The sequence below is a fragment of the Tachyglossus aculeatus genome, chromosome 17 (genome assembly GCF_015852505.1).
Source record: "Tachyglossus aculeatus isolate mTacAcu1 chromosome 17, mTacAcu1.pri, whole genome shotgun sequence".
NCBI lineage: Eukaryota > Metazoa > Chordata > Mammalia > Monotremata > Tachyglossidae > Tachyglossus > Tachyglossus aculeatus.
Window position 1 is genome coordinate 43,685,433 of NC_052082.1, and position 27,962 is coordinate 43,713,394.

The following is a 27,962-nucleotide window of genomic DNA, read 5'->3' on the forward strand; positions in this document are numbered from 1 at the left end:
CTGAATACATAACAGAAACACAACTCAAGGTGGATCAGTGGAATTTACTGAGTCCCTTCTTTGTGCAGAGTACTGCACTAAGCACTTGGGAGATTACAATTCGATGGGTACTTCCCAAGCGCTTAGTACAGTGCTCTGCAAACAGTAAGCGCTCAATAAATACGATTGATTGATTGATTGATAACAGCCCTCAAGGCTCAGGCTCCTTCTACTAGGCCTCATCCACAGGCATTAGTTTCCATTTCTTGCCCACTTGTGATAATAATAATAATAGTTATTATTATCATGGTATTTGTTAAGTGCTTACTATGTGCCAGGCACTGAACTAAGTGCCGGGGTAGACACAGGGTAGTCAGGTTGTCCCACGTGGGGCTCATACTTTTAATCCCCATTTTCCAGATGAGGTAAATGAGGCCCAGAAATTAAGTGACTTGCCCAGCAGACGAGTGGCAGGGTGGGGATTAGAACCTATGTCCTCTGATTCTCAAGCCCGGGCTCTTTCCAATCAATCAATCGTATTTATTGAGTGCTTACTGTGTGCAGGGCACTGTACTAAGTGCTTGGGAAGTACAAGTTGGCAACATATAGAGACAGTCCCTACCCAACAGTGAGCTCACAGTCTAAAAGTCAAGGCCCTGCTGAGAGCTCACCTCCTCCAGGAGGCCTTCCCAGACTGAGCCCCTTCCTTCCTCTCCCCCTCATCCCCCTCTCCATCCCCCCATCTTACCTCCTTCCCTTCCCCACAGCACCTGTATATATGTATATATGTTTGTACATATTTATTACTCTATTTATTTATTTTGCTTGTACATATCTATCCTATTTATTTTATTTTGTTAGTATGTTTGGTTTTGTTCTCTGTCTCCCCCTTTTAGACTGTGAGCCCACTGCTGGGTAGGGACTGTCTCTATACGTTGCCAATTTGTACTTCCCAAGCGCTTAGTCCAGTGCTCTGCACACAGTAAGCGCTCAATAAATACGATTGATTGATTGATTGATAAAAGTGAGCCCACTAAGCCATGCTGCTGTATTGTACTCTCCCAAGCACTTAGTACAGAGCTTTTCCTACCAGAAGCGCTCAATGAAGACGACTGAAAACAGACGCTGTACTTAGCGCAGGGCTCTGCGCTCAGTGAATATGATTGATTCAGAGATCTACAGCAGTCCTGGATGTGGGTGGTCACCTCGTTTTGGTTTGCATTTACTGTGAAACCCTGGCACTTGTTGCCTGGGCGCCTTAGTCCTGCACGTAGCCTTTGAGAGTCGTCTTCTTGGTCAAACTCTTGAAGGTCCACAAGGTGTTGAGGAGACACTGCTTGGTTTGCAGCCGGAGGCTTTTCATCGTTTGAATCCTACGGTGGCCAAGTGGAAAGAGCTCGCAAGCCCGAGTCAAGAGACCCGGCTTCTTGTTCCAGTTCTGCCGCTGAGCCGCTGCGTGTCCTTGGGTAAGTCACTTGACAGCTGGACGATGACCTTGTCAGTCAAGTAACACTGCTTAGGTCTTGCAGCCTTTCTCCAATGTGGTAATGTGCTGGTTCACACTTCATTGCTCTTTTAGACTGTGAGCCCACTGTTGGGTAGGGACTGTCTCTATGTGATGCCAATTTGTACTTCCCAAGCGCTTAGTACAGTGCTCTGCACATAGTAAGCGCTCAATAAATACGATTGATTGATTGATTGATTGATTGCTCCTGGGTGAATATCTGATTCTCTTGAAACCCAATCCCAGATCATCATCATCATAATAATAATAATGATGGCATTTATTAAGCGCTTACTATGTGCAAAGCACTGTTCTAAGCACTGGGGAGGTTACAAGGTGATCGGGTTATCCCACGGGGGGCTCACAGTCTTAACCCCCATTTTACAGATGAAGGAACTGAGGCCCAGAGAAGTTAAGTGACTTGCCCAAGGTCACACAGCAGGCAATTGGTGGAGCCAGGATTTGAACCCGTGACCTCTGACTCCAAAGCCCGGGCTCTTTCCACTGAGCCACGCTGCTTCTCTAATCTGATCTAATCTAATCTCTAATCTTCTCTAATCTAATCTAATCTGATGATGATCATCATCATCAATCGTATTTATTGAGTGCTTACTGTGTGCAGAGCACTGTACTAAGCGCTTGGGAAGTACCAGTTGGCAACATATAGAGACAGTCCCTACCCAACAGTGGGCTCACAGTCTAAAAGGGGGACATAAAGAGGGGCTTTATTTAAATAAAACTACGCAACTCTGTAAAACAGTAAGTGCTTGAAACTAAATGGGCCTCAAAGAAATTTAGAAAGCCTCTGCCCCTCACCTATCTTTTGGTGCCATTTTGGTGACTTTTAAAGAGAGTTTGCGTTCAAAAGAGCCAAATGCATTTGGCTCCTGGTATTTCATTACCTGGGGCAGAATGCCACTTGGCACTGAAGTTATCAGTTCATTTCAAAATCCACTTTTGACTGTGACCATTCAGCTATTAATTAAAAGCAATCCCTCTGAGCTGTGGTTGCCAACTCTTCACTTGGACGGAAGAGATCCAGTCATCCGGTGATTTAGGCTACTGTCTCGCTCTTCCGTTGAAGAAGATCCTTTGCTCTTGGCGTGGCTTCATTTTAAAATGTCGGGTTTAATACACAAATACGTAAAATAATCCTGAGGATCTCACATAGATGTAAGGGTTTATTAGAAATATAGGAGAATCAGAAAACTTTGAGATTACCTTATAGAGGATCATGAATCACATAAGATTATGAAGTTGCTGAAGAAATAACGGAAGTTTTCAAGTTTTTGAGTAACTAAGCGAGTCTTTAAATGTGTGCGCCAGCATAGTGCAGTGGTTAAAAATTTAAAAGATATCCCAAGACCTGAGGATTTCAAACAGTGATTACAGACTTGCTTATAAAAGTAGAGAACAATCTCCTTGCACTTTAGATGCAGTTTGGCAGAAGTCTATAATGGAAGAGGATGTAAAGTTCACCATCATACATCACTTCCGATGAGAGGAAAAGCAGGACTATGTACTAACCAACTGGTGGGCTGCAACCTAAGTATCCATCGAAATAAAGTGATTTCTTTGTTTAGATTTTTTTTTAAATGGTATTTGTTAAGCATTTACTCTGTACCAGTCACGGTGTTAAGCACTGGGGTAGATACAAGCTAATAAGGTTGGACACAAGTCCATGTCCCATGTGGGGCTCACGGTTTTATCCCCATTTTACAGATGAGGTAAATGAGGCCTAGAAAAGTGAAGTGACTTCCCCAAAATCACACAGCAGACAAGTGGAGGAGCTGGGATTAGAATCCAGGTCCTTCTGATTTCCAGACCCGGGCTCTACCTGCAGCCTTCTCCACATGCTCCCACATTCCTGAAAGGCTATTCCCACTGCAGAATCCCCTCTCCGCTCAAAAAACTTTGGGTCAAAAGACATTACATAAACTGAAATGCACAGTAAGCAAATATGCCCCACTGTTGGGTAGGGACTGTCTCTATATGTTGCCAACTTGTACTTCCCAAGCACTTAGTACAGTGCTCTGCACACAGTAAGCGCTCAATAAATATGATTGATGATGATATGCCTTAATCAGGATCCCAGGGTGTACAGACAGCTGTTTTCAGTTATGTGCAGTTGCTTGTTGAAAGTTTCTGAACACTTAAGCCGGTTAGACAAGTGTAGTTTAGAGTGTCTCGGGTGGGGTCCTTTAAAATACTGTTTACTTCCTGACATTACCCCAGAATTTCCTTTCATAAAAGCCACTCTTGAGTAATCGGGTCAACTATATACCTTGGTACACTGAGACTCAGACTACGGCACATGTATGACAAGATACATTCTCCCGGAGATTTACAAGCAACTAGTTAGGACCAACCCTCACATGATATCTGTACCTTCGGGTAAGTAAAAATTAAAGTATAAATACTTTCCTGACCCTTCATCCCCTTTCCCTGTTGCTACCCAGTGGTTTTCCTGGGTCCTGGTGGCTACCATGGAGCCCAGCAAGGACCTCAATAAATATGATTATTTATATTCATAAATCTGGGGCTTCCAGACTGAGCCCCTTCCTTCCTCTCCCCCTCGTCCCCCTCTCCATCCCCCCCACCTTACCTCCTTCCCTTCCCCACAGCACCTGTATATATGTTTGTACATATTTATTACTCTATTTATTTTACTTGTACATATCTATTCTATTTATTTTATTTTGTTAGTATGTTTGGTTTTGTTCTCTGTCTCCCCCTTTTAGACTGTGAGCCCACTGCTGGGTAGGGACTGTCTCTATATGTTACCAACTTGTACTTCCCAAGCGCTTAGTCCAGTGCTCTGCACACAGTAAGCGCTCAATAAATACGATTCATGATGATGATGATGATTGAATGAATGAATGAATGAATATTTATTTTACTTGTACATACTTATTTTATTTGGTTAACATGTTTTGTTGTCTGTCTCCCCCTTCTAGACTGTGGGCCCACTGCTGGGTAGGGACCGTCTCTATGTGTTGCCAACTTGGACTTCCCAAGCGCTTAGTCCAGTGCTCTGCACACAGTAAGCGCTCAATAAATGATTGATTGATTGATTTTCCTGCCCTCTATTTGCATCCCAAACTCACTCCCAACCTCCCAGTTGACCCCTATACTTCAGATATTGGGGGTGTGTGTGTGATTTTAATCACAGTAAGAGCTGTTGTTATCACAAACACTGACATCGCCCCACCCGCTTCCCTTCCAGGCTTTCAGTCTCACCTCTTCACCTTGGCCAAGGCCCCAGGACAGGGAACCATGACCGAATCATCCTCATCAATCGTATTTATTGAGCGCTTACTATGTGCAGAGCACTGTACTAAGCGCTTGGGAAGTACAAATTGGCAACATATAGAGACAGTCCCTACCCAACAGTGGGCTCACGGTCTAAAAGCTACAGGGAGAAGCGGCGTGGTCTGGTGGAAAGAGCGTGGGCCCGGGAGCCGGAGGACCGAGGTTCCAGTCCTGGCCTGCTGCGTGAACTTGGACAGGACTTGAACTTGGACAAGCGCTTAGTACAGTGCTCTGCACACAGTAAGCGCTCAATAAATACGATTTTCTCAACTGCAAAATGGGGCCTCAATACCTGCTGTCCCTCCTACTCGTCTGGGAGCCCCACGGGGGATGGGGACTGTATCCGGCCAGACCAGGTTGACACATAATGAGCTCTTAATAAATACCATAAAAAGGAGGGGAAGACTGGGGGTGGGGGGGGAAGGAGGAGAAGGAAAATGGGGCAAAGGACAGGGAAAGAGAAGGAGGGAGTGGTATGAGAATTAACTTGCTTGCTGGGACTGGGCATAACAACAATCAATCAGTCGTATTTATTGAGCGTTTACTGTGTGCAGAGCACTGTACTAAGCGCTTGGGAAGTACAAGTTGGCAACATAAAGAGACAGTCCCTACCCAACAGTGGGCTCACAGTCTAAAAGAGGGAGATGGAGAACAAAACCAAACATACTAACAAAATAAAATAAATAGAATAGATATGTACAGGTAAAATAGAGTAATAAATATGTACAAACATATATACATATATACAGGTGGTGTGGGGAAGGGAAGGAGGTAAGATGGGGGGATAGAGAGGGGGACGAGGGGGAGAGGAAGGAAGGGGCTCGGTCTGGGAAGGCCTCCTAACACGGTGGGGCTGAGTTAGAGAAGCAGTGTGGCTCAGTGGAAAGAGCCCGGGCTTTGGAATCAGTGGTCATGGGTTCAAATCCCGGCAATTGGTGGAGCCTGAAACATCTGTGTTTACCTGCTAACATCCTTTCTAACGTGCAACAAATTTGGGCTTACCTGTTAACACCCTTTCTAACATGAAACAAAGGGTGTTAACAGGTAAGCCCAAATTTGTTGCACGTTAGAGAGGATGTTAGCAGGTAAGCACAGATGTTTCCGGCTCCACCGATTATCAGCTATGTGACTTTGGGCAAGTCACTTCACTTCTCCGGGCCTCAGTTCCCTCATCTGTAAAATGGGGGTGAAGACTGTGAGCCCCCGGTGGGACAACCTGATCACCTTGTAACCTCCTCAGCGCTTAGAACAGTGCTTTGCACATAGTGAGCGCTTAATAAGTGCCATAATTATTATTATTATTAAATCAGCAAATAGCCAATTATATTTATTGAGCACATACTATGTGCAGGGCACTGTACTACGCACCTGGGAGAGTGCACCATAACAATATAACAGATACACTCCCTGCCCACAAAGGGCTTACAGTCTAGAGGCTGGTAGAGGCCATATTCCTGGGGTGGTCAGCCAGTTGTACGCCTGTGTAAGACAGCAGAGATTACAGGGAAAGCAGAAGGAAATGAGGCCTGTTCCGCATAACAAATGCCATTATTATTATTACTATTATTTTTAATAAGGGTGGAGCAGATCAGGGCAAGGAGCCTTTGACCTGCACAGTTCCTGAGCCCCCCCGGAGGTGGTGTTCCACAGCAGGGTAGACTAGACCAGGATGTTTTAGACTTTTAGACTGTGAGCCCACTGTTGGGTAGGGACTGTCTCTATATGTTGCCAACTTGGACTTCCCAAGCGCTTAGTCCAGTGCTCTGCAAACAGTAAGCGCTCAATAAATACGATTGATTGATTGATTGATGTTACTTTCTGTTCACTTGCCCCACAGAAGCTTCAAGGAGACAGGGCCAGAGGGAAAGGAGAGAGGGCCGGGGGAAACAGGGGGTGGCTGGGTTTTTACAAAACCAACAGAATCTGTGTCCTCTGAGATAGGAGAAGTGGGGCAGAAGAACAAGGCGGGACAAACAGGGGCGGTGGAATGGGGGAAGATGAAAAAAGAAGCCAACAGCAAGAAGGAGGAAAGGTGGAAATGGGGACTGTCTCTATATGTTGCCAACTTGTACTTCCCAAGTGCTTAGTACAGTGCTCTGCACACAGTAAGCGCTCAATAAATACGATTGATGATGATTTCCTTACGCAAATCTCCGGGGTGGGGCAAGGGTTAAGGTGAAAGAGGAAAAGCGGTATGGCCAAGTGGATAGAGCACGGGCCTGGGTGTTAAAAGGTCATGGGTTCTAATCCCGGCTCCGTCACTCGTCTGCTGTGTGACCGTGGTCAAGTCACTTCCCTGGGCCTCAGTTACCTCATTTGTAAAATGGGGATTGAGACTGCGCACCCCACATGAGACAGGGACTGACTGTGGCCAATACAATTTGCTTGTATTCACTCCTGTGCTTAGTACAGTGCCAGGCACATAGTTAGTACTTAAGTACCATAATTATTATTTACTGGCGGCCTTTAACTCTTTGGCTTTGTCTTCCTTGTCTGTAGTTTTATGGTACTTGTTAAGCGCTTACTATGCGGTCAGGTAGCAGCATGGCTCAGTGGAAAGAGCCCGGGCTTTGGAGTCAGAGGTCATGGGTTCAAATCCCGGCTCCACCACTTGTCAGCTGTGGGACTTAGGACAAGTCACTTCACTTCTTTAGGCCTCAGTTACCTCATCTGTAAAATGGGGATTAAGATTGGGAGCCCCCGGTGGGACAACCTGATCACCTTGTAAACTCCTCAGTGCTTAGAACAGTGCTTTAGACAGTCTTCTAGACTGTGAGCCTGCTGTTGGGTAGGGACTGTCTCTATGTGTTGCTGACTTGTACTTCCCAAGCGCTTAGTACAGTGCTCTGCACACAGTAAGCGCTCAATAAATATGATTGATTGATTGCTTTGCACATAGTAAGTGCTTAATAAATGCCATCATTATCATTATTAAGTAGATACACGTCAATTAGGTCAGACACAAGTCCCGTCTCTCATGGGGCTCCTGGTACTAAGTGGGGGGGGGGGGGGGGAGAACAGGTCTTGAATCCCCATTTCACAGTTGAGGAAACTGAGGCACAGAGAAGTGAAGTGACTTGGCCAAGGTCACCCAGAAAGTAAATGGCAGGGATGGTATTAGAACCCAGGTCCTCTCCCTCCCAAGCCTACGCTCTATCCACTAGGCCATGCTGCTTCTCAGGGCAAATGGGAGCCATTTCCATTACAGAGACTTTTTCATATACTTGGTGGCTCTTGTGGCTAAACTCTGTCAAACTTCAACCGTTTCTTAAAAGACCGGGTTAATCTTGGCAGTCATCATCATCATCACCAATCGTATTTATTGAGCGCTTACTGTGTGCAGAGCAGTGTACTAAGCGCTTGGGAAGTACAAGTTGGCAACATATAGAGACAGTCCCTACCCAACAGTGGGCTCAGTCATCAGTGAAATTCATCTTGACGTGCTGGAGGGCTAGCGACTGAGGAAAGCACATTTGGAGTGAAGAGCCTGGTCATGGCCGTCCAAGTAAAAGGTGAATTCTTCTCTTGCCTGCTTTGTCCACGACAGGACAGACCAAGGAAACGGCTTGCCAAAATCCAGAGCAACAGAGTATACACATAGGCACAGTGCTCTGCACATACTAAGTGCTCAATAAATATGACTGACTGAATGAATGCCTATATAGTGACACTGACTATGAGTGTTTTTCAGTATCCAAGTACACTTCTGCTTCAAGTAAACACCATTTTTCTTACCCAACACACCCCTTGCAGCATTAATTCCATAACGTATTTGATGTGATGTTTTATACAGGACGCTCGCTAGCCCTATTGCGCTTAATGACAAGTCAGCGCTTGCCCCATAAACCCCGTTTTGGGAATCTGTGATGTTGTTTTAAAAGTCACTTTATGCTAAAAACTTGCCCGTTATGAACCACGAAGTCAATAATGTGCATTTCTAAAAGTCCATTTATGTGTACTTATATGGGAAGTGTGGTTGCCCTTGTGCCAACAGACAAAGAATATTTTTTTTTCCCTTTACACAGTCACACAATGGGCAGTGAAATTCAACTCCTTGAAAAATGTTGAAAGGCAGGAAAACAACTCAGGGAATAGAATCAAATCTGTGGTCTGGTGGAAAGAAAATGGGTCTGGAACTCAGAGGGGCTGGGTTCTAATCCCAGATCCGCCATCTGTGGGACTCTGGGCACGTCACTGCACTTCTCTGTGCCTCAGTTCCCTCATCTGTAATATGGGGATTAAGACTGGAAGAACCCCCTCTAGGCTGTAAACTCATTTTGGGCAAGGAACGGGTGTTACATGCTGTATTGCACTCTCCCAAAACGCTTAGTACAAGTGCTCTGCATGCAGCAAGCACCCAATAAATATGATTGATTCACAGGGACTGTTTCCAACCTGATTAGCTTGTATCTACCCCAGCGCTTAGTACAGTGCCTGGCACATAATAAGTACTTGAATATCGTTTAAAAAAGTTGTCAGGTCAAGTTCTAGACTGTGAGCCCGCTGTTGGGCAGGGACCATCTCTATATGTCGCCAACTTGTACTTACCAAGTGGTTAGTACAGTGCTCTGCACATAGTAAGCGCTCAGTAAATACGATTGATGATGATGATTTATAAAATCTCTGCATGTAAAATGGAAATCGTTGCCATCTCTGAACACTGGTGGGATCGGGATTGTCGGGGAGGTCTGGGGCTTGGAGATGTGAACCCGGCAAACACCCTCCCCGTGCCACCTCCCATGTCCTAACCTGACTTCATCCCCATCCTCCGCCTCCATCCTACCCTCCGGAACAGCGGGATGGCAGCCAGCAGCGTGGCTCAGCGGAAAGAGCCCGGGCTTTGGAGTCAGAGGTCATGGGTTCATATCCCGGCTCCACCAATCGTCAGCTGTGTGACTTTGGGCAAGTCACTTAACTTCTCTGGGCCTCAGTTCCCTCATCTGCAAAATGGGGATGAAGACTGTGAGCCCCACGTGGGACAACCTGATCACCTTGTAAATTCCCCAGTGCTTAGAACAGTGCTCTGCACATAGTAAGCGCTTAATAAATGCCATTAAAAAAAAAATGGTCACTGGCTTTCCTTTCCCATCCTGCCGGGGATCACCACATCCATCCCACAATCCCAGCCGCCTCAACCCGCACAGGAATTTTGCACTCTCCCCGCCTTAAAAACCTTCTTGAAAGCCCATCTCCTCCAAGAGGCCTTCCCTGGCTAAGCCTACCTTTCTTCTTCCCCCACTGTCTTCTACATCACCCTAACTTATTCCCTTTATTCATCCCCTCTTCCAGCCCCACCGATCTTATGTACATATCTGTAATTTATTGATTTTACTTTTACTTGTACATATCTATTCTATTTATTTTATTCTGTTAGTATGTTTGGTTTTGTTCTCTGTCTCCCCTTTTAGACTGTGAGCCCACTGTTGGGTAGGGACTGTCTCTAGATGTTGCCAACCTGTACTTCCCAAGCGCTTAGTACAGTGCTCTGCACACAGTAAGCGCTCAATAAATACAATTGATGATGATGATGATGATGATTTATTTATAGTAATGTCTGTCTCACCCTCTAGACTGTAAGCTCGTTGTGGGCAGGGAATATGTCTGTTATACTGTACACTCCCAAGTGCTTAGTATTGTGCTCAGCACACAATAAGCACTCAATAAATATGACTAACAGGAATGAGACGGGCTAAATCCAAGGACAGAGACCAGTCAACTGCTACTCTTTGCTCTCCACACCAAAACAGCACAGCCTCTAGTATGTGATAACAATAACTAATAATACTAAATAATAACAGTAATAATAATGATAATGGCATTATAGTAAGCACTTAAGAAATGCCATTAGAATTTGTTAAGTGCTTACTATAATAATAATAACGACGGCATTTGTTGAGCACTTACTATGTGCAAAGCACTGTTCTAAGCCCTTCCCCACAGCACCTGTATATATGTATATATGTTTGTACATATTTATTACTCTATTCATTTATTTATTTATTTTACTTGTACCTATCTATTCTATTTTATTTTGTTAGTATGTTTGGTTTTGTTCTCTGTCTCCCCCTTTTAGACTGTGAGCCCACTGTTGGGTAGGGACTGTCTCTAGATGTTGCCAACTTATACTTCCCAAGCGCTTAGTACAGTGCTCTGCACATAGTAAGTGCTCACTAAATACGATTGATTGATTGATTGGTTAGAACAGAGCTCCAGAGCTTAGGACAGTGCTTTGTACATAGTAAGCGCTTAACAAATGCCATTATTATTATTACTATTACTATCACACCAGTAATAATAATAATAATAATAATGATGGTATTTGTTAAGTGCTTACTATGTGCAAAGCACTGTTCTAAGCGCTGGGGAGGTTACAAAGTGATCAGGTTGTTCCACGGGGGGCTCACAGTTTTAATCCCCATTTTACAGATGAGGGAACTGAGGCCCAGAAGTGAAGTGACTTGCCCAAAGTCACAAAGCTGACAGCTGGAGGAGCCAGGATTTGAACCCATGACCTCTGACTCCAAAGCCCAGGCTCTTTAATAATAACATACAGAGATATACTCTGTGCACAATGGCCCAGAATATCTCCATTAACCGGAGAAACTAAGTGAAACTGGGGCCTATAAAGCCAGCAGCATCTGACATTCACTCATTCATTCATTCATTCATTGGCATTTATTGAGCGCTTACTGTGTGCAGAGCACTGTACTAAGCGCTTGGGAAGTCCAAGTTGGCAACATTGAGAGACGGTCCCTACCCGACAGCGGGCTCACAGTCTAGAAGGGGGAGACAGAGAACAAAACATATTAACAAAATAAAATACACTAAATATGGATGAATAAAATAGAGTAATAAATACGTGCAAGTTGGCAACATCTAGAGACGGTCCCTACCCAACAGCGGGCTCACAGTCTAGAAGGGGGAGACAGACAACAAAACAAAACATATTAACAAAATAAAATACACTAAATATGGACGAATAAAATAGAGTAATAAATACGTGCAAGTTGGCAACATCTAGAGACGGTCCCTACCCAACAGCGGGCTCACAGTCTAGAAGGGGGAGACAGAAAACGAAACAAAACATATTAACAAAATAAAATAGACTAAATATGGATGAATAAAATAGAGTAATAAATACGTGCAAGTTGGCAACATCTAGAGACAGTCCCTACCCAACAGCGGGCTCACAGTCTAGAAGGGGGAGACAGACAACAAAACAAAACATATTAACAAAATAAAATACACTAAATATGGACGAATAAAATAGAGTAATAAATACGTGCAAGTTGGCAACATCTAGAGACGGTCCCTACCCAACAGCGGGCTCACAGTCTAGAAGGGGGAGACAGACAACAAAACAAAACATATTAACAAAATAAAATACACTAAATATGGACAAATAAAATAGAGTAATAAATACGTGCAAGTTGGCAACATCTAGAGACGGTCCCTACCCGACAGCGGGCTCACAGTCTAGAAGGGGGAGACAGACGACAAAACAAAACATATTAACAAAATAAAATATATAGAATAAATATGGACAAATAAAATAGACTAATAAATACGTGCAAACATATATACATATATACAGGTGTTGTGGGGAGGGGAAGGAGGTAAGGGGGAGGAGGGGATGGCTCGCTCGTTTTCTGCTCCCGATTCTAACACGATTGGAGACGCAGCGTGGCCTAGGGGCTCGAGCCCGGGCCTCGGAGTCAGAGGACCTGGGTTCAAATCCCAGCTCCGCCAAGGGGCTGCTGTGTGGCCTTGGATGAGTCGCCTCACTGTGCCTCAGTTCCCTCATCTGTAAAATGGGGATTAAGGGAAGCAGCGTGGCTCTAGTGGAAAGAGCACAGGCTTGAGAGTCAGAGGTCAGGGGTTCGGATCCCAGCTCCGCCATCTGTCAGCTGTGTGACTTTGGGCAAGTCACTTCTTGTTGGCTGACCTGAAATCCCAGCACAGATGTCCCACGGGAGCTGGCTTAGGAAACTTTATTTTATTTTGTTAGTATGTTTGGTTTTGTTCTCTGTCTCCCCCTTTTAGACTGTGAGCCCACTGTTGGGTAGGGACTGTCTCTATATGTTGCCAATTTGTACTTCCCAAGCGCTTAGTACAGTGCTCTGCACATAGTAAGCGCTCAATAAATACGATTGATGATGATGATGATGATGAGAGTCCACTGCAGTGCGTACAAGGAATTAAAAGTGAATGAAGGAGCAGCAGCCACCACTGGCTGATCGATGTTAATAATAATAATAATGGCATTTGTTAAGCGCTTACTATGTGCAAAGCACTGTTCTAAGCGCTGATGTTCTTAACCAGGAGATTCTGGGTTCTAATTCCGGCTCCGCCACTTGTCTGCTGTGTGACCTCAGGCAAGTCACTTAAATTCTCTGGGCTTCAGTTTACCTCAACTGTAAAATGGGGATTAAGACTATGAGGCCCCTGCCGGGACAGGGACTGTGTCCAACCTGACAAACTTGTGCCTACCCTACTGCTTAATATAGTGCCGGGCACATATTAAGCGCTTGACAAATTCCATTTAAAAAACAAAAAAAAACAAAAACCCGGCTCTTATAAGATCCAGGCTGGAATATCCACCTAGCCAGGAGCTCCTGCTTCATGTACACATATATTCAGTCTCCTTAGTGCAAAAGAACTAAGGAGGTGAAGACCCCCAAAGGGACACAAGGATCGAATACAAGTTGCCCATATACATGCGAATATATCTATACATATCTATATATCGATATATTTATATATATAAATATATACTTATAAATATATGTTATATATATATTTTTTATATATTAAATATATATTTTTATATATCGATATATATAGATATATATTGATACATATATATCCAACTTGTACTTCCCAAGCACTTAGTACAGTGCTCTGCAGACAGTAAGCACTCAATAAATATGACTGAATGAAAATATATATATAGATCCCCTCATGCCTCCGTTATCTCCTATACATTACGGATTTGGGTGACATTCGATCAGCACGCCTAGTAGATAAAGCACCAGCCTGGGCGTCAGAAGGACCTGGGTTCTAATCCTGACTCTACCACTTGTCTGCTTGTGACCTTGAACGAGTCACTTCACATCTCCGGGCCTCAGCTACCTCATCTGTAAAATGGAGATTAAGACTATGAGCCCCATGGCAGTCATGGACTGTGTCTAACCTCATTAGCTTGTATCTCTCCCAGCGTTCAGAACAGTGCCTGACATTCAGTAAGTGCTTAAATACTTTTTTTATTATCATTATGACTATTGTTATTATTATCGCTTTGTCTGGAGGGGCTTCCCACTGCCTTACACCTCTCACACTCCTACAAACCGAGAATTCATTTAATCGTATTTATTGAGTGCTTACTGTGTGCAGAGCACTGTACTAAGCACTTAGCACTGAACTAAGCGCTTAATCTTCCCGCTAGTTACAATGGGGCTGTGGACAGAACGGTATAAAGGGAAATGAAATTGGGTTTCACTGGTTTATGCCAAATCAGCTATTTCTGAGTGATAACTTGGCCTAGATATTGAACTGAAGAAAAAATTCATCAGGACGTACAGACCCTGGCAGTCATCACTACATAAGGTATTCCAAAATCCAAATTAAAGTTTACTTTAAATGGGGCTTCATCTTGAGTTTCAAAGGGGTTAAAGTCCTCACCCACGGTTGTCCAGGATTTAGCTGAATACCATGATCGTGCTAGAAAAAACCATTAGCAGGAAGGGGGCTCATAATACAGACGAGTGCCCATTTTCTCGGCTCTTCGGGTGATGCCTGGAAAGCACCTGGTCTCTGACTTGGAATCAAAGTAGAACCACCGAACTGGGAAAAACAACCAAGAGCAGAGAGAAAGCAAAGGAAGCAGCCAAATCTCCAGAACGGAAATCGATTCAGGAACGGATGCAAGCCTGCCTAGTTATTAATAAAAGCCTAGCCGGGAAGCGTGTCAAAAGTCTCACGTGAACAGATTTTTCGGCCTGCCTTAAATTCTCATCACCTCACGATCGGTCTGCTGTTATCTGCTGCCTCATCAGTCTCCCTGCTTCAGTTTATACTACAGGCCGCTGCCCTGGTCATTTGGGGCATCTCCTCTCACACGCCTCAAAAATCTCCAAAGCTAAACCTGCCCCGTCACCTGCTCCTTATCACTGGCTTCAGTACTGTCGTCCAGCTTCTCTTCACACATGGCTTCTCCTCACCCTTCCACATACTTCTCTATCTCTTGCCTTCCACATACTTTGGAACTCACTCCCCACTTCAAATCCACCCCACTAAAGCTCTCTTCCCAGCTTTAACAGCCTGCTCTTTCAAAACACCTTTCCTTTTCTTCAGCATCCAAGCGTTTGGGTACTCACTCCCTCACATTCCCGCTCCCCCAGAGCGCTTACCTACATGGCCTCCCACATTTTAAATTCTCCCCCCCGCCACCCCACCAGGACTGTAGGTAAGCTCCTTGAGGGCAGGGATCACGTCTACTCGTTCTGCTGAACGCTCTAAAGCACTCAGTAGTTGTCTGCACACACGTAGGACACTCGATAGATACTGCTGATAGACTGATCATCATTGATGGCCATTAAATAATTTCTAATCTCACGAATTCTGCGATCCCATTCTCCGGCCACCACCTCCTAACCTGCCTACTCACCTCCACTTCTCCCGACCTCAATCCTCAGCCCAATCAATCAATCGTATTTATTGAGCGCTTACTATGTGCAGAGCACTGTACTAAGCGCTTGGGAAGTACAAATTGGCAACATATAGAGACAGTCCCTACCCAACAGTGGCCTCACAGTCTAAAAGTCACAGTCACAGTCTAACAGCCCAGATTGTTCTCTCCCCACCCAGAGACTTCCAATTCCTTAGAACCCTTCCACTAATCCGAGGCCATCGCGTCTCACTTGAACTCTCTCAACGTCCTCTCTCCAGCACATAAATACCCTCGCCACTGTCCTCTCCATCCAACTCAACTCTCGTTCTCCGTCTCCTTCCACCCACCTCCCACCACCAATCCCCAGCCCTGGATCACTGCCACATCACTTCCATTCATTCATTCACTCAGTCGTACTTACTGAGCGCTTATTGTGTGGAGAGCACTGTACTAAGCGTTTCGAAAGTACAATTTGGCAACAAATAGAGACAGTTTCTACCAACAATGGGCTCACAGTCTAGAAGCGGGGAGACTGCGTTACGTCGCCTCTGTTTCCTGTGCTTGGGCCATAAAGCACAGTTGGTGGAAATCCAGGCCCTGGACTGACTCTGGCCACTTTAAATTCATCCTTACTTGCAATATCTCTATTCTCTCTTCCACTTAGTGATATTACTTCTCGTTTCTCATAGACTCCCACGCTCACGGGCCTCGCCAGTTAGCCAAGCCCTTTAACCTCCGCTTGAAACCGCCAGGGCCCCCCGCCTCCTCCACCCTCGATGGGCTCACTAAATACAAATTAAATTGGAGTAGGAAGTAGCCAACTTTCACATCACGGAGCACGTACTTAAAACAGTGTTTCGTATTTCTTTAGAAGACTTTTTTATGGTATTTGTTACGTGCTTACTATGTGTTAAGGACTGTACTAAGCACTGGGTTAGACACAGTCTAATCAGGTAGGCCACAGTCCATTTGCCAAATGGGGCTCACGGTCTTAATGCCTGTAAGCTCACTGTGGGCAGGTACTGTGTCTGCTTATTGTTACATAGTGTACTCTCACAAAGGCTTAGTGCAGTGCTCTGCACACAGTAAACGCTCAATAAATACGACTGACTGATTGACTCTGTCCTGGACCTTCTGACAAAAATGGGTAGGTAGCGGACCTCTCAAGAGTTGCAGAAAGACCTCGGTATACATTCCATGTTCTCAGCAGGTGAACGACCAAGTCTGCTTTCTCTGCCAACGGGCCAGCAATTCCTTACCAGAATTTCACTGTTTTAGCTGAGAACAAATTCTACGTCCATCGTATCCATCCAGACAAAGCCAGTAAAACCCTAGCCAAACTACATTTTTGCATGGTATTTGTTAAGTGCTTACTATGTACAAGGCACCGTATCAAACGCTGGGGTCGGAACAAGCTAATCAGGCCGGACACAGTCCACGTCCCACACGGGGCTCATGACTTTCATCCCCATTTTCCAGATGAGATAACTGAGGAACAGAAGTGAAGTGACTTGCCCAAGGTTACGCAGCAGACAAGTGGCAGAGCCGGAATTAGAACCCAGGTCCTCCTGATTCCCAGGCCCGTGCTCTGTCCACTAGGCCACACTGCTTCTCCAGTTCCCCAACTCTTGGGTGACTTAACAAGCGCTTAGTACAGCGCTCTGCACACAGTAAGCGCTCAATAAATACGATTGCTTGATTAACAATTCCAGAACTATTAGAGGAGAGAGAACCTGAAAGGGCAGGCTGAAGCAAGGGATAACTTTGGGTTCCTATCCTCCTATATGTGTTACGATTATTTAGCATCCAAGTAGCATCGTAAAAAGAGGTCTGCTTGTCCCTCTTCAGCTATTTCACAAAAATGGAATCAAAATATCCCAAGACTTCAGTCTCTCAGCCCTGTTAATACAGTGGAGAGACAGGGTTATTAAATAGATTTGTGTCCATGCCAGGGTGTCCGTATCTTTAGGGGGGGAAATGTTATCCTCTGGAGTAAATCTTCAACAGAGGAAAACTGAAAGTGAGGGCAAGTGTTTCAGGCTGCTCAAGACCACACGTCTACCCAAAACAAGCCCATAAAATCTAGATATTCATTAGAGAGAACAGCGTGAATCGAAAAGGCACAACCCAACCTTGAACTAGGGATGATAATTATAAACATCAAGGAATGGACTGAGTCTGCATTTAAGAGCTAAAGATGACTTATTGATTACTCATTTATGGTTCTTTTTCTTGCATTGTACCCTGAAACTGCATAGTTTCAGTCTTGAGTGTTTCCATTAGCATATGGGACTAGAGCACTTTGTTTTTGTTTTTTTTTTTTAAAAAAAAACAACAATCCTTAGACAAACTTAGCACTTTTTGTTTCTGGCTATGATCCAGAAGGGTACAGTATCGAGGAGAATCTAAATGAGCCTGTGCAAGTTGTATTGGGTAAGATCTTCACAATATTTTCTTCTTAGAATCGGCTGAGTCACGGCACAAGAGGAGGTTAGAGCCTTTTAAAAACAACATTTATAAGAAACCTCTCCATTGCGGAGACTGTACCTCACGGACTTAAGTGACAAAAGACAACTCATTTTAATCCAGGAATTCATTTCTTTTCTAAGAAAGACAGACCTAACAAGTCTCAGATTTCTCATCAGTTCCCAGAGTACTAAGGACTTGAAGAACAGCAGCAACAGAAAGGCCTGTTTCTTGTAGCTACTCAGGACTTCTACTTTACCTCCCCAAACACAGGGCTTTTGGCACCCTAACAGAGGAGTCTTTTACTTTTCCCCTTAAAAAAAAGGGAGGGAACCAGGCTAGAAATAAGAGTAAATACATGAAGACTGAAAGAAAACCATAGGAGCCAGCGTCAAAGGCAACCACCCCAAAAGGCAACAGAAAATTAAAATTACCTCAGCAACCTTAGGTGGAACTCCATCTCCAAGAACTTCCCTAATGAAGCATTGCTGGCCCATGTAACAGGAGAGTCCGCAAGTTCTCTTGAAGGCATCTTTAAGCCGCTTCAACTCTACATCTGTTACTGTGATTTTTTTTAAAAAAAAAAAGAGAAGAGAGATATCAGAACAGGGGAAAAAAAAATTGAAAAAAATTTTGAACTCCTAAAGCTCAGTCCCCAGGAAACCACATTTGTGAACTATATTGGAAAATGCTTTAAAACATGGTCTTCTCTTTCTAGGAGAGAACCGGTGACTTTTTACTCATTTAAGCATTAGTTTTGCCAGGTCTATGAAACAGGGATGAAGCGATCAATTAAATACTAAATACTGAATATTAGTGGCTTTATACACTGAGTACTTGAGACTCTGGCCAATACGGCAGCAGAGTCAGGCATCAGAATAATTATAATGTTCTAGCTAGAAACAAGCTGGAATGACACATACTTAAAGTACACAGAAATTTACTGGCGTAAGCATCGCGGAGGAAAATTAAATGGAAGATAAAATCCCTCAGTTGCCATATTATCAAAATATAAAGAAGAAATATTTAGACGACTTATCACGACTAATGGGTTTCCTAGTGACTGCAGTGACATTACCGAGATAACACCAAGAGCTAGATATAACTTAGTACTGCCAGATTCCATGAGACAACTGAGTTATGCTCCTTGAATCAGAAATGACTGTACTGCGGGTATTTCCCCTTAGAGTTCTATGATACAAATTGGGATGATTTACTGTTAAACATCTCTAAACTGGTTTTAATCTTTGCTAAAGTAATTCAGAGCATACCACAAACTAAATGAGGAGTTGTAATGTGGTTACTTCAACCTTGCCGCAGTCGCCTCCTACTCCAGCCCAGCCCGCGCCCTTTGCACCTCTAGGGCCAGCTTGCTCGCTGTACCTCCACCTTGTCTTTCACCTCCGACTCCTTTCCCATATCCTCCCTGTGGTTTGAGACTCCCTCCCCCTCCATATACTCTCTTCACCTTCAAAGCCTTATTAAGGTCAATCAATCAATCAATATAATAATAATAATAATAGTAATAATGATAATGGCATTTATTAAGCGCTTACTATGTACAAAGCACTGTTCTAAGCACTGGGAGGTTACAAGGTGATCAGGTTGTCCCATGTGGGGCTCACAGTCTTAGTCCCCATTTTACAGATGAGGTCACTGAGGCACAGAAAAGGTAAGTGACTTGCCCAAGGTCACACAGCTGACAATTGGCGGAGCTGGGGTTTGAACCCACGACCTCTGACTCCAAAGCCCGGGCTCTTTTCCACTGAGCCACGCTGCTTCTCATCAATCGTATTTATTGAGCGCTTACTGTGTGCAGAGCACTGTACTAAGCGCTTGGGAAGTACAAGTAGGCAACATATAGAGACGGTCCCTACCCAACAATGGGCTCACAGTCTAGAAGGGGGAGACAGAGAACAAAACAAAACATATTAGCAAAATAAAATACAGTAGATATGTACAAGTAAAATAAATACACACACCTCCTCCAAGAGGCCTTCCCCAATTAAGCCCTCTTTTCCCTGGCTTCCCATCCCTTCTGCATCATCTACGTACTTGGGTGAGTGACCTTCAATAATAATAATAATGATGGCATTTATTAAGCGCTTACTAAGTGCAAAGTACTGTCCTAAGCGCTGGGGAGGTAACGAGGTGGTCAGGTTGCCCCACGGGGGGCTCACAGCCTTAATCCCCATTTTACAGATGAGGTAACTGAGGCACAGAGAAGTGACCTGCCCAAAGTCACAGAGCTGACAATTGGCGGAGCTGGAATTTGAACCCATGACCTCTGACTCCAAAGCCCAGGCTCTTTCCACTGACCCACGCTGCTTCAAGCATTTGGTATTCATTCATTCATTCATTCAATCGTATTTATTGAGCGCTTACTGTGTGCCGAGCACTGTGGCATTTATCTTTAAATTATACATTATAAATATTGTCTGCCTCCCTTTCTAGACTGTAAGCTCACAGTGGGCAGGGAATGTGCTCAACAACTCTTGTATTTTACTCTCCCAAGCGCTCACCTTGGCAAGACCATGCAGAAGTCAAGCAGTGGTATTTTACTGAGTACCTACTTTACACAGAGCGCTGTGCTAAGCACTTGGGAGGGTATAATAGAATTAGTAGAGATTGATTCCTTCCTTTAAGAAGTTAACAATCTAGCAGGGGAGCTAGACTCGAAAAGTAACTACAGTCAGGAGGATGAGTGAGTTAGTGCACAAGTTGTAGGATATGTAGTTACAGATTGTGAGTACTGAAATGCTTAGATTATGCAGAAGAGCTCAACAGGCACTATAATAATAATAATAATAATGGCATTTATTAAGCACTTACTATGCGCAAAGCACTGTTCTAAGCGCTGGAGAGGTAACAAGGTGATCAGGTTGTCCCACGGGGGGCTCACAGTCTTAATCCCCATTTTGCAGATGAGGTAGCTGAGGCCCAGAGAAGTGAAGTGCCTTGCCCAAAGTCGCACAGCTGACAATTGGCGGAGCCGGGATTTGAACCCATGACCTCTGCCTCCAAAGCCCAGGCTCTTTCCATTGAGCCACGCTGCTTCCCAGGGGAAGCACTAGGGGAACGTAAACAGGGGAGATCAGAAATTCATTGAGCAGGGCCTCTTACAGGTGTCTGAAGCTGTGGTCTGTCAATCAATCAATCAATCAATCGTATTTATTGAGTGCTTACTATGCGCACAGCACTGTACTAAGCGCTTGGGAAGTACAAATTGGCAACACATAGAGACAGTCCCTACCCAACAGTGGGCTCACAGTGTAAAAGGGGGGGGGGGGGGCGGATTTTGAAAGGGAGGACAGCTTCAGGTAGAGAAGAAAAGCGAGTAAGGGGTTGGCAGCAGAGGCAATAAGAACCAGGTAGGTTAGCTCGAACGGGACGGAAGACTGTGAACTGAGGTACAAGAAGGAGGAAGACAGTTTCTCATGGGCCTCAGAGCCAAAGGCTATTTATTACTTTCTGCCTGACGTGGAGATGAACGGGTAACTATTAGAACTGTTTGAAGAGTGGGGAGTTGCGGGCCCAACAATGTTTTCCAAAAAGGACCTGAGCAGCAGAGGGAAGTATGGACTGGAAAGGGGAAGGGCGAGAAGCAGGGAGACCAGAAAGGAGGCCGGTGCAGTAGAGAGGCCGCTGGACGAGTGGCTGGACTAGCCGTGCTGGTGGTGGTTGCCTGGATGGAGAGGGAGAGGCGGGTGCCGGAAACGCTCCGGAGGACAAACCGCCAGGGTTTGGTGACAGGCGGGCTATGGGGATTGACAGAGAGGGAGAGGGCCAAGATAATGCCAAAATGAGGGGCCTCGGAGGCGGGGAGGAGAGCGACGCTGCACAACGCGATGGGAAAATTCAACAGGACAAGTTGAGCTTGTTTCATTAATTGCGGTGGTAGTTTTTGAAGTCTAGCGGAGAAGGTGTCCAACTCTGGTTGAACAGGAGCCTTCTGGTCTTCAAATAAAATACTTGGTAGCTGACTGACTCCTTTTGAACACCTCTGCACTTTTGAAGTCTAGCGGAGAATGTGTCCAACTCTGGTTGAACAGGAGCCTTCTGGTCTTCAAATAAAATACTTGGTAGCTGACTGACTCCTTTTGAACACCTCTGCACTTTTGAACTCCTCGGGACTGAGCCATACCGGCCCCCCCCCCGGCCTCCCCTTTCAGTGCCCACCCCACTCTCGCCTATCATCATCATCATCAATCATATTTATTGAGCGCTTACTATGTGCAGAGCACTGGACTAAGCGCTTGGGAAGTACAAACTGGCAACATATAGAGACAGTCCCTACCCAACAGTGGGCTCACAGCCTAAAAGGGGGAGACAGAGAACAAAACCAAACATACTAACAAAATAAAATAAAGAGAATAGCTATGTACAAGTAAAATAAATAAATAAATAAATAAATACATAAATACATAAATAGAGCAATAAATATGTACAAACATATATCCATATATACAGGTGCTGTGGGGAAGGGAAGGAGGTAAGATGGGGGGGATGGAGAGGGGGACGAGGGGGAGAGGAAGGAAGGGGCTCAGTCTGGGAAGGCCTCCTGGAGGAGGTGAGCTCTCAGCAGGGCCTATCGCTGGCAGCTTCTCTACCCTCATTCCCCCTCACAGCTTTCCCTACGGGCTACACTCTATAGAGTACCGTGCACGATTTGGGTTTGTGCTTTCATGTTTTGTTCTCCAGCTGGCACGGAGGCTGCATCACCTCCCCTCCTCCATCTCCCTTTCGCTGGCTCGTGGCTCCGCTTTCCTGGGGGAGCCCAGGCCTTGGGAATGTTGGCTGGGTGAACTGGGGAAAAAGAGGAGGGGCACGAGTTCCCTAACTCCCGCCACCTCCCTCCCTCCCTGCCCCCTGGAGCTTTGTCCCTGTTCCCACCGCTGGGCCTGGGGTGGAAGGTAGGGCCAAGAGAGGGACTGGGAATGCAGTCCCTTGTTCCATTAGAGTTAGTTTAAAAACACCAGGAAGTAGGCAGTGCATTTTAGGAATCAGAGAGTTGAAGTGGTTGCCATGGAATCTACTTTATTTATTATTAGTAATGATAAAAATAATAATTGTGGTATTTAAATGCTTACTACATGCTACTACAGGCACTGAACTAAGCACTGGGGTGGATGCAAGCAAACAGGGTTGGACACAGTCTCTGTCCCATGCAGGGCTCAAAGTCTCAATCCCCATTTACAGATGAGAGAAGTAAAATCAATCAATCGTATTTACTGAGTGCTTACTGTGTGCAGAGCACTGGACTAAGCGCTTGGGAAGTACAAGTTGGCAACATATAGAGACAGTCCCAAGCCAACAGTGGGCTCATAGTCTAGAAGGGGGAGACGGAGGACGAAACCAAACATATTAACAAAATAAAATAAATAGAATAGATATGTACAAGTAAAATAGAGTAACAAATATGTACAAACATATATACATATATACAGGTGCTGTGGGGAAGGGAAGGAGGTAAGACGGGGGGGACCCAAGGTCACACAGCAGATATGTTACATTATATTACTTCATATATTATATTAACGTCTGTCTCCCCCTCTTGACTGTAAGCTCATTGTGGGCAAGGAATGTGTCTGTTTCATTATGTTGGACTCTCCCAAGTGCTTACTACAGTGCTCTGCACACAGTAAGCACTCAAATACGACTGATTGAGTCCTACGGGCCACCTCTTCTGGGGCGATAGGATATCTTCAGAAGGTAGGAATTCGAGGGATGGGATTCACTCGTCGCTCCCCTCAACCCAGCTAGGCACTTGGTGTTCTCTCAGTAACTCTACCACGTTCATGAAGAGTAAATGGTTTCCAATCGATCCATGGTGTTTCCAACAGACCAGCCACACTATAATAACAACAACAACAACAATAATAATGGTATTTCTTCAGCGTTTACTATGTGCCAGGCACTGCTGTAAGCTCTGGAGTAGATCCAAGCTAATCATCATCATCAATCGTATTTATTGAGCGCTTACTGTGTGCAGAGCACTGTACTAAGCGCTTGGGAAGTACAAATTGGCAACATATAGAGACAGTCCCTACCCAACAGTGGACTCACAGTCTAAAAGCTAATCACCTGGGGCTCCCACTCTTAATCCCCATTTTTCTGATGAGGGAACTGAGGCCCAGAGAAGTGACCTGCCCGAGGTAACACAGCAGACAGGTGGCAGAGCCGGGATTAGAACTCGGGTCCTTCTAACCACCAGGCCTCAGTCGGGTAGGACCGAGCCGGCTGGGTGGGATGATACCAATAGCCGCAGCCTCTCTGATGGCCGCTCTCGCCCCCTTTTAGCCCGCGCCCTTTCCGGTTGCATAATGGGAGGAAGGGTCTTCGTTGGCGAGGGTTAAGCATCGTGCTCACCTAACTGAGGTTTCCTTTGCCTCGGAGTCCTTTCACTCATTCAAACGTACTTATTGAGCGCTTGCTGTGTGCAAAGCACTGTACTAAGCGCTGGCCTCCGAAGAGGCACTCTCTCCCAGGCCCCCCTATCCCTGGCAGGGAGCTGCCCCATGACCCTTCTAGACTGTGAGCCTGCCATTGGGTACGGACCGTCTCTATATGCTGCCAACCTGTACTTCCCAAGCGCTTAGTACAGTGCTCTGCACACAGTAAGCGCTCAATAAATACGACTGAATGCATGAAGGACCCTTCTCCCTCCAACGCCACAGCCATCTGCCCCTGGCACCGGCATTCCAGTTAGAAAATCATTTCACTTTCGCCTTCGTATAAACTCATCAGCTATCTTTAGCCCTTATATACTTTTTTATGTTCAGGACTTATACAGTCTGCTGAGCCCTGCTGAGAGCTCACTTCCTCCAGGAGGCCTTCCCAGACTGAGCCCCTTCCTTCCTCTCCCCCTCGTCCCCCTCTCCATCCCCCCCACCTTACCTCCTTCCCTTCCCCACAGCACCTGTATATATGGATATATGTTTGTACATATTTATTACTCTATTTATTTATTTTATTTGTACATATCTATTCTATTTTATTTTGTTAGTATGTTTGGTTTTGTTCTCTGTCTCCCCCTTTTAGACTGTGAGCCCACTGTTGGGTAGGGACTGTCTCTATATGTTGCCAATTTGTACTTCCCAAGCGCTTAGTACCGTGCTCTGCACATAGTAAGCGCTCAATAAATACGATTGATGATGATGATACAGTCGACTTGTACTTGGTCAATCGTGCAGTCAATTTGCTTATTTTATCTGTAGATAATTTTCATACCCATTTCCCCCATTAGAGTGTATGCTAATGAGAAGCAGTGTGGTCCAGTGGTTAGAGCATGGGCCTGAAAGTTAGAAGGACCTGGGTTCTAATCCCAGCTCTGCCACTTGGCTGCCGTGTGACCTTGGGAAAGTCACTTCACTTCTCTGGGCCTCAGCTACCGCCTCTGGAAAAGGGGGATTATTACCGTGAGCTCATGTGGGACATGGACTTTATCTAACCTGATTAGCTTATATTTGCCCCAGCGTTTAGTACAGTGCCTGACATATAGTAAGTGCTCACCATACCATTAAAAAAAAAACTATTTGTAGGCAAGGGGATATTCACTTCTGCTTTGTACTTTGCAAGCATTCAGATTTAGGGACTGCAATCAATCGATGGAATTATTGCGCGTACAGTAGTGTGCATAGCACTGTATTAAGCACTTGGGAAACAAAACAGAGTTGGTAGATGAAAGCCCTGCCCACAAGGAGGTTACAGTCTCTTGGGAGAGAGAGTGCACCCAGCAGGTACTCAAGAAACACTACCACAACATGACAATGGTGACTTTTCTTAGTGTCTAATATTTCTATATATACTTGCAAATTCCATTTTCTAATAGAAAAAAAAAATCTACCCTAGAAAGGAGTTTCTGAGAAGTGCCTGAATAATAGCAACATTACTATTAAACAGATGTGGATGAGTGACGTTTACTTTAAAATTCTAACGGATTATTGCCACTTCTTGTCAAACTGACAAAACAATGAGAACTGACTGGCAAGCGAGTGTCTCAGAGGAAAAGACATGTTGGGTGCATAAAAGAGTCATGAACAAAAAAAACAACGATATTAATATATTCAATTTCCTTATTTTTCCAAAGAAGGGGGAAGTACGGGGAAGAGATACATAAGTACCTGTTCATCAACATAACTGTCACTCTCACTTGACAAATCTTCCCTCCCAGCAGAAAGGGAGAGAATCCTTCATTCCAGAAAAAAGAAGACGCATTACTGATGTACTGGAGCGAAACGGTTGACTGATTCATAAATGCATTTTTTTTCCCAAATGGAAGATATCTCTTAGACTTAAATTAAAAGAAGCACACCTACAAAGCCCAGGAAAACATGCTGGCGGGCAAATCAGAATGGAGGCTCAGCTCATCAGAGGTCAGGAAAAAAAGTTTAACTGCACCACGCAGCCCTCAAACATGAAATAAGTCTCTCGAGATTTTAAATAGATTACCTTTTTAAATTCTACTCTACTCTTTTGATATTTTATCCAGTTAAAAAGCACACATTTAAGGCCACCTTGGATTAGAATTATGTGTTCCTGTCTAGTTACAGTAATGCCCTTTGGCCTTTACCCTTAAGGAAACAATGAAAGGTGAATTACTCTACCCTCAACCTTCAATCTTTGTTTCAATGGTTGAACAGATAATATGGGGAAATAAAAGACTCACAGTCCAACTTGAAAATGATGAGTGTTAACATATGCTCTATATAAGGAGAATAAAAAGTAAAATAAAATAAAAAATGTTATCACCTTAAAATAGACCACAAAATTCTTAAAGGTCTTCTAGTTCTTTATCTATTCTGGCTCTACATCTTTAACGTTTCCCTCTAGTATCCCATTAGGGATGGCCTGTCTGCGCTTCTATCCAAGCCCCTCTTGAACCTGTTGGTATTTTTTTAGCCTGTGCAATTTCCTGCTATAAATTCTACATGCTTTCCACCAATTTGGTGGAAAAGTGCTTCCTTTTTGATATGGGATACGGTGCACAAAAATTCCATACCAGCTCTTCATTCAAACCTTCTATGATTCTGTATACTTCAAATTATGCCCCCTTTCAAATTGCACGTCTCCAAGTTGCTGGGGTTCTTACCCTCTCGGTCCCCCTCCGTAAGGAGGTTCCCCTAATAATAATAATAATAATAACGGCATTTATTAAGCGCTTACTACATGGAAAGCACTGTTCTAAGCGCTGGGGAGGTTACAAGGTGATCAGGTTGTCCCATGGGGGTTCACAGTCAATCCCCATTTTACAGATGAGGTAACAGGCACAGAAAAGTTAAGTGACTTGCCCGAAGTCACACAGCTGACAATTGGTAGAGCCGGGATTTGAACCCATGACCACTGACTCAGCTGACAGTTGGCGGAGCCGGGATTTGAACCCGTGACCTCTGACTCCAAAGCCCGGGCTCTTTTCCACTGAGCCATGCTGCTGCTCACGCTGCTATATGTTGCCAACTTGTACTTCCCAAGCGCTTAGTGCAGTGCTCTGCACACAGTAAGTGCTCAGTAAATACGATTGAATGAATGAATGTCTGAACAGATTTATTACTCTATTTTGCTTGTACAGATTTACTTTTCTATTTATTTTATTTTGTCAGTATGTGTTGTTTTGTTGTCTGTCTCCCCCTTCTAGACTATGAGCCCGCTACTGGGTAGGGACTGTCTCTATATGTTGCCCACTTGTACTTCCCAAGAGCTTAGTACAGTGCTCTGCACGCAGTAAGCGCTCAATAAATACGATTGAATGAATGGATGACTCCAAAGCCTGTGCTCTTTCCACCGAGCCACCCTTCTCCAACTCTATTATGTCCTTCCGAAGGCCCAGAATGCACACAGTATACTTGGAGGGAAATTACTGAAACCCAACCTTAAATTTACATCTCGTTTCCCCCACTAGACTGTAAGCTCCTTTGGGGCAGGAATCGCATCTCCTAACTCCACTGTACTGTAACCCACCCAAGCGCTTAGTAGTGTTCAGCGTACAGTAACCGCTCAAATCCCACTGTTTGATTTGGGAGTGGTTGAACCCCA

The 27,962-nt window shown here is 44.8% G+C and overlaps 1 protein-coding gene across 2 annotated transcripts in view; it reads right to left on the reverse strand.

The window, feature by feature from the left end:
• The window catches only part of USP32 (ubiquitin specific peptidase 32), a 210,875-nt gene that overhangs the window by 124,885 nt on the left and 58,028 nt on the right, over positions 1–27,962 (reverse strand). For both annotated transcript variants that reach the window (XM_038759026.1, XM_038759025.1), the window contains exon 2: positions 18,365–18,492. In XM_038759026.1, coding sequence (XP_038614954.1) covers positions 18,365–18,492 — 128 coding nt within the window. The remainder of the gene's footprint in view (positions 1–18,364; positions 18,493–27,962) is intronic.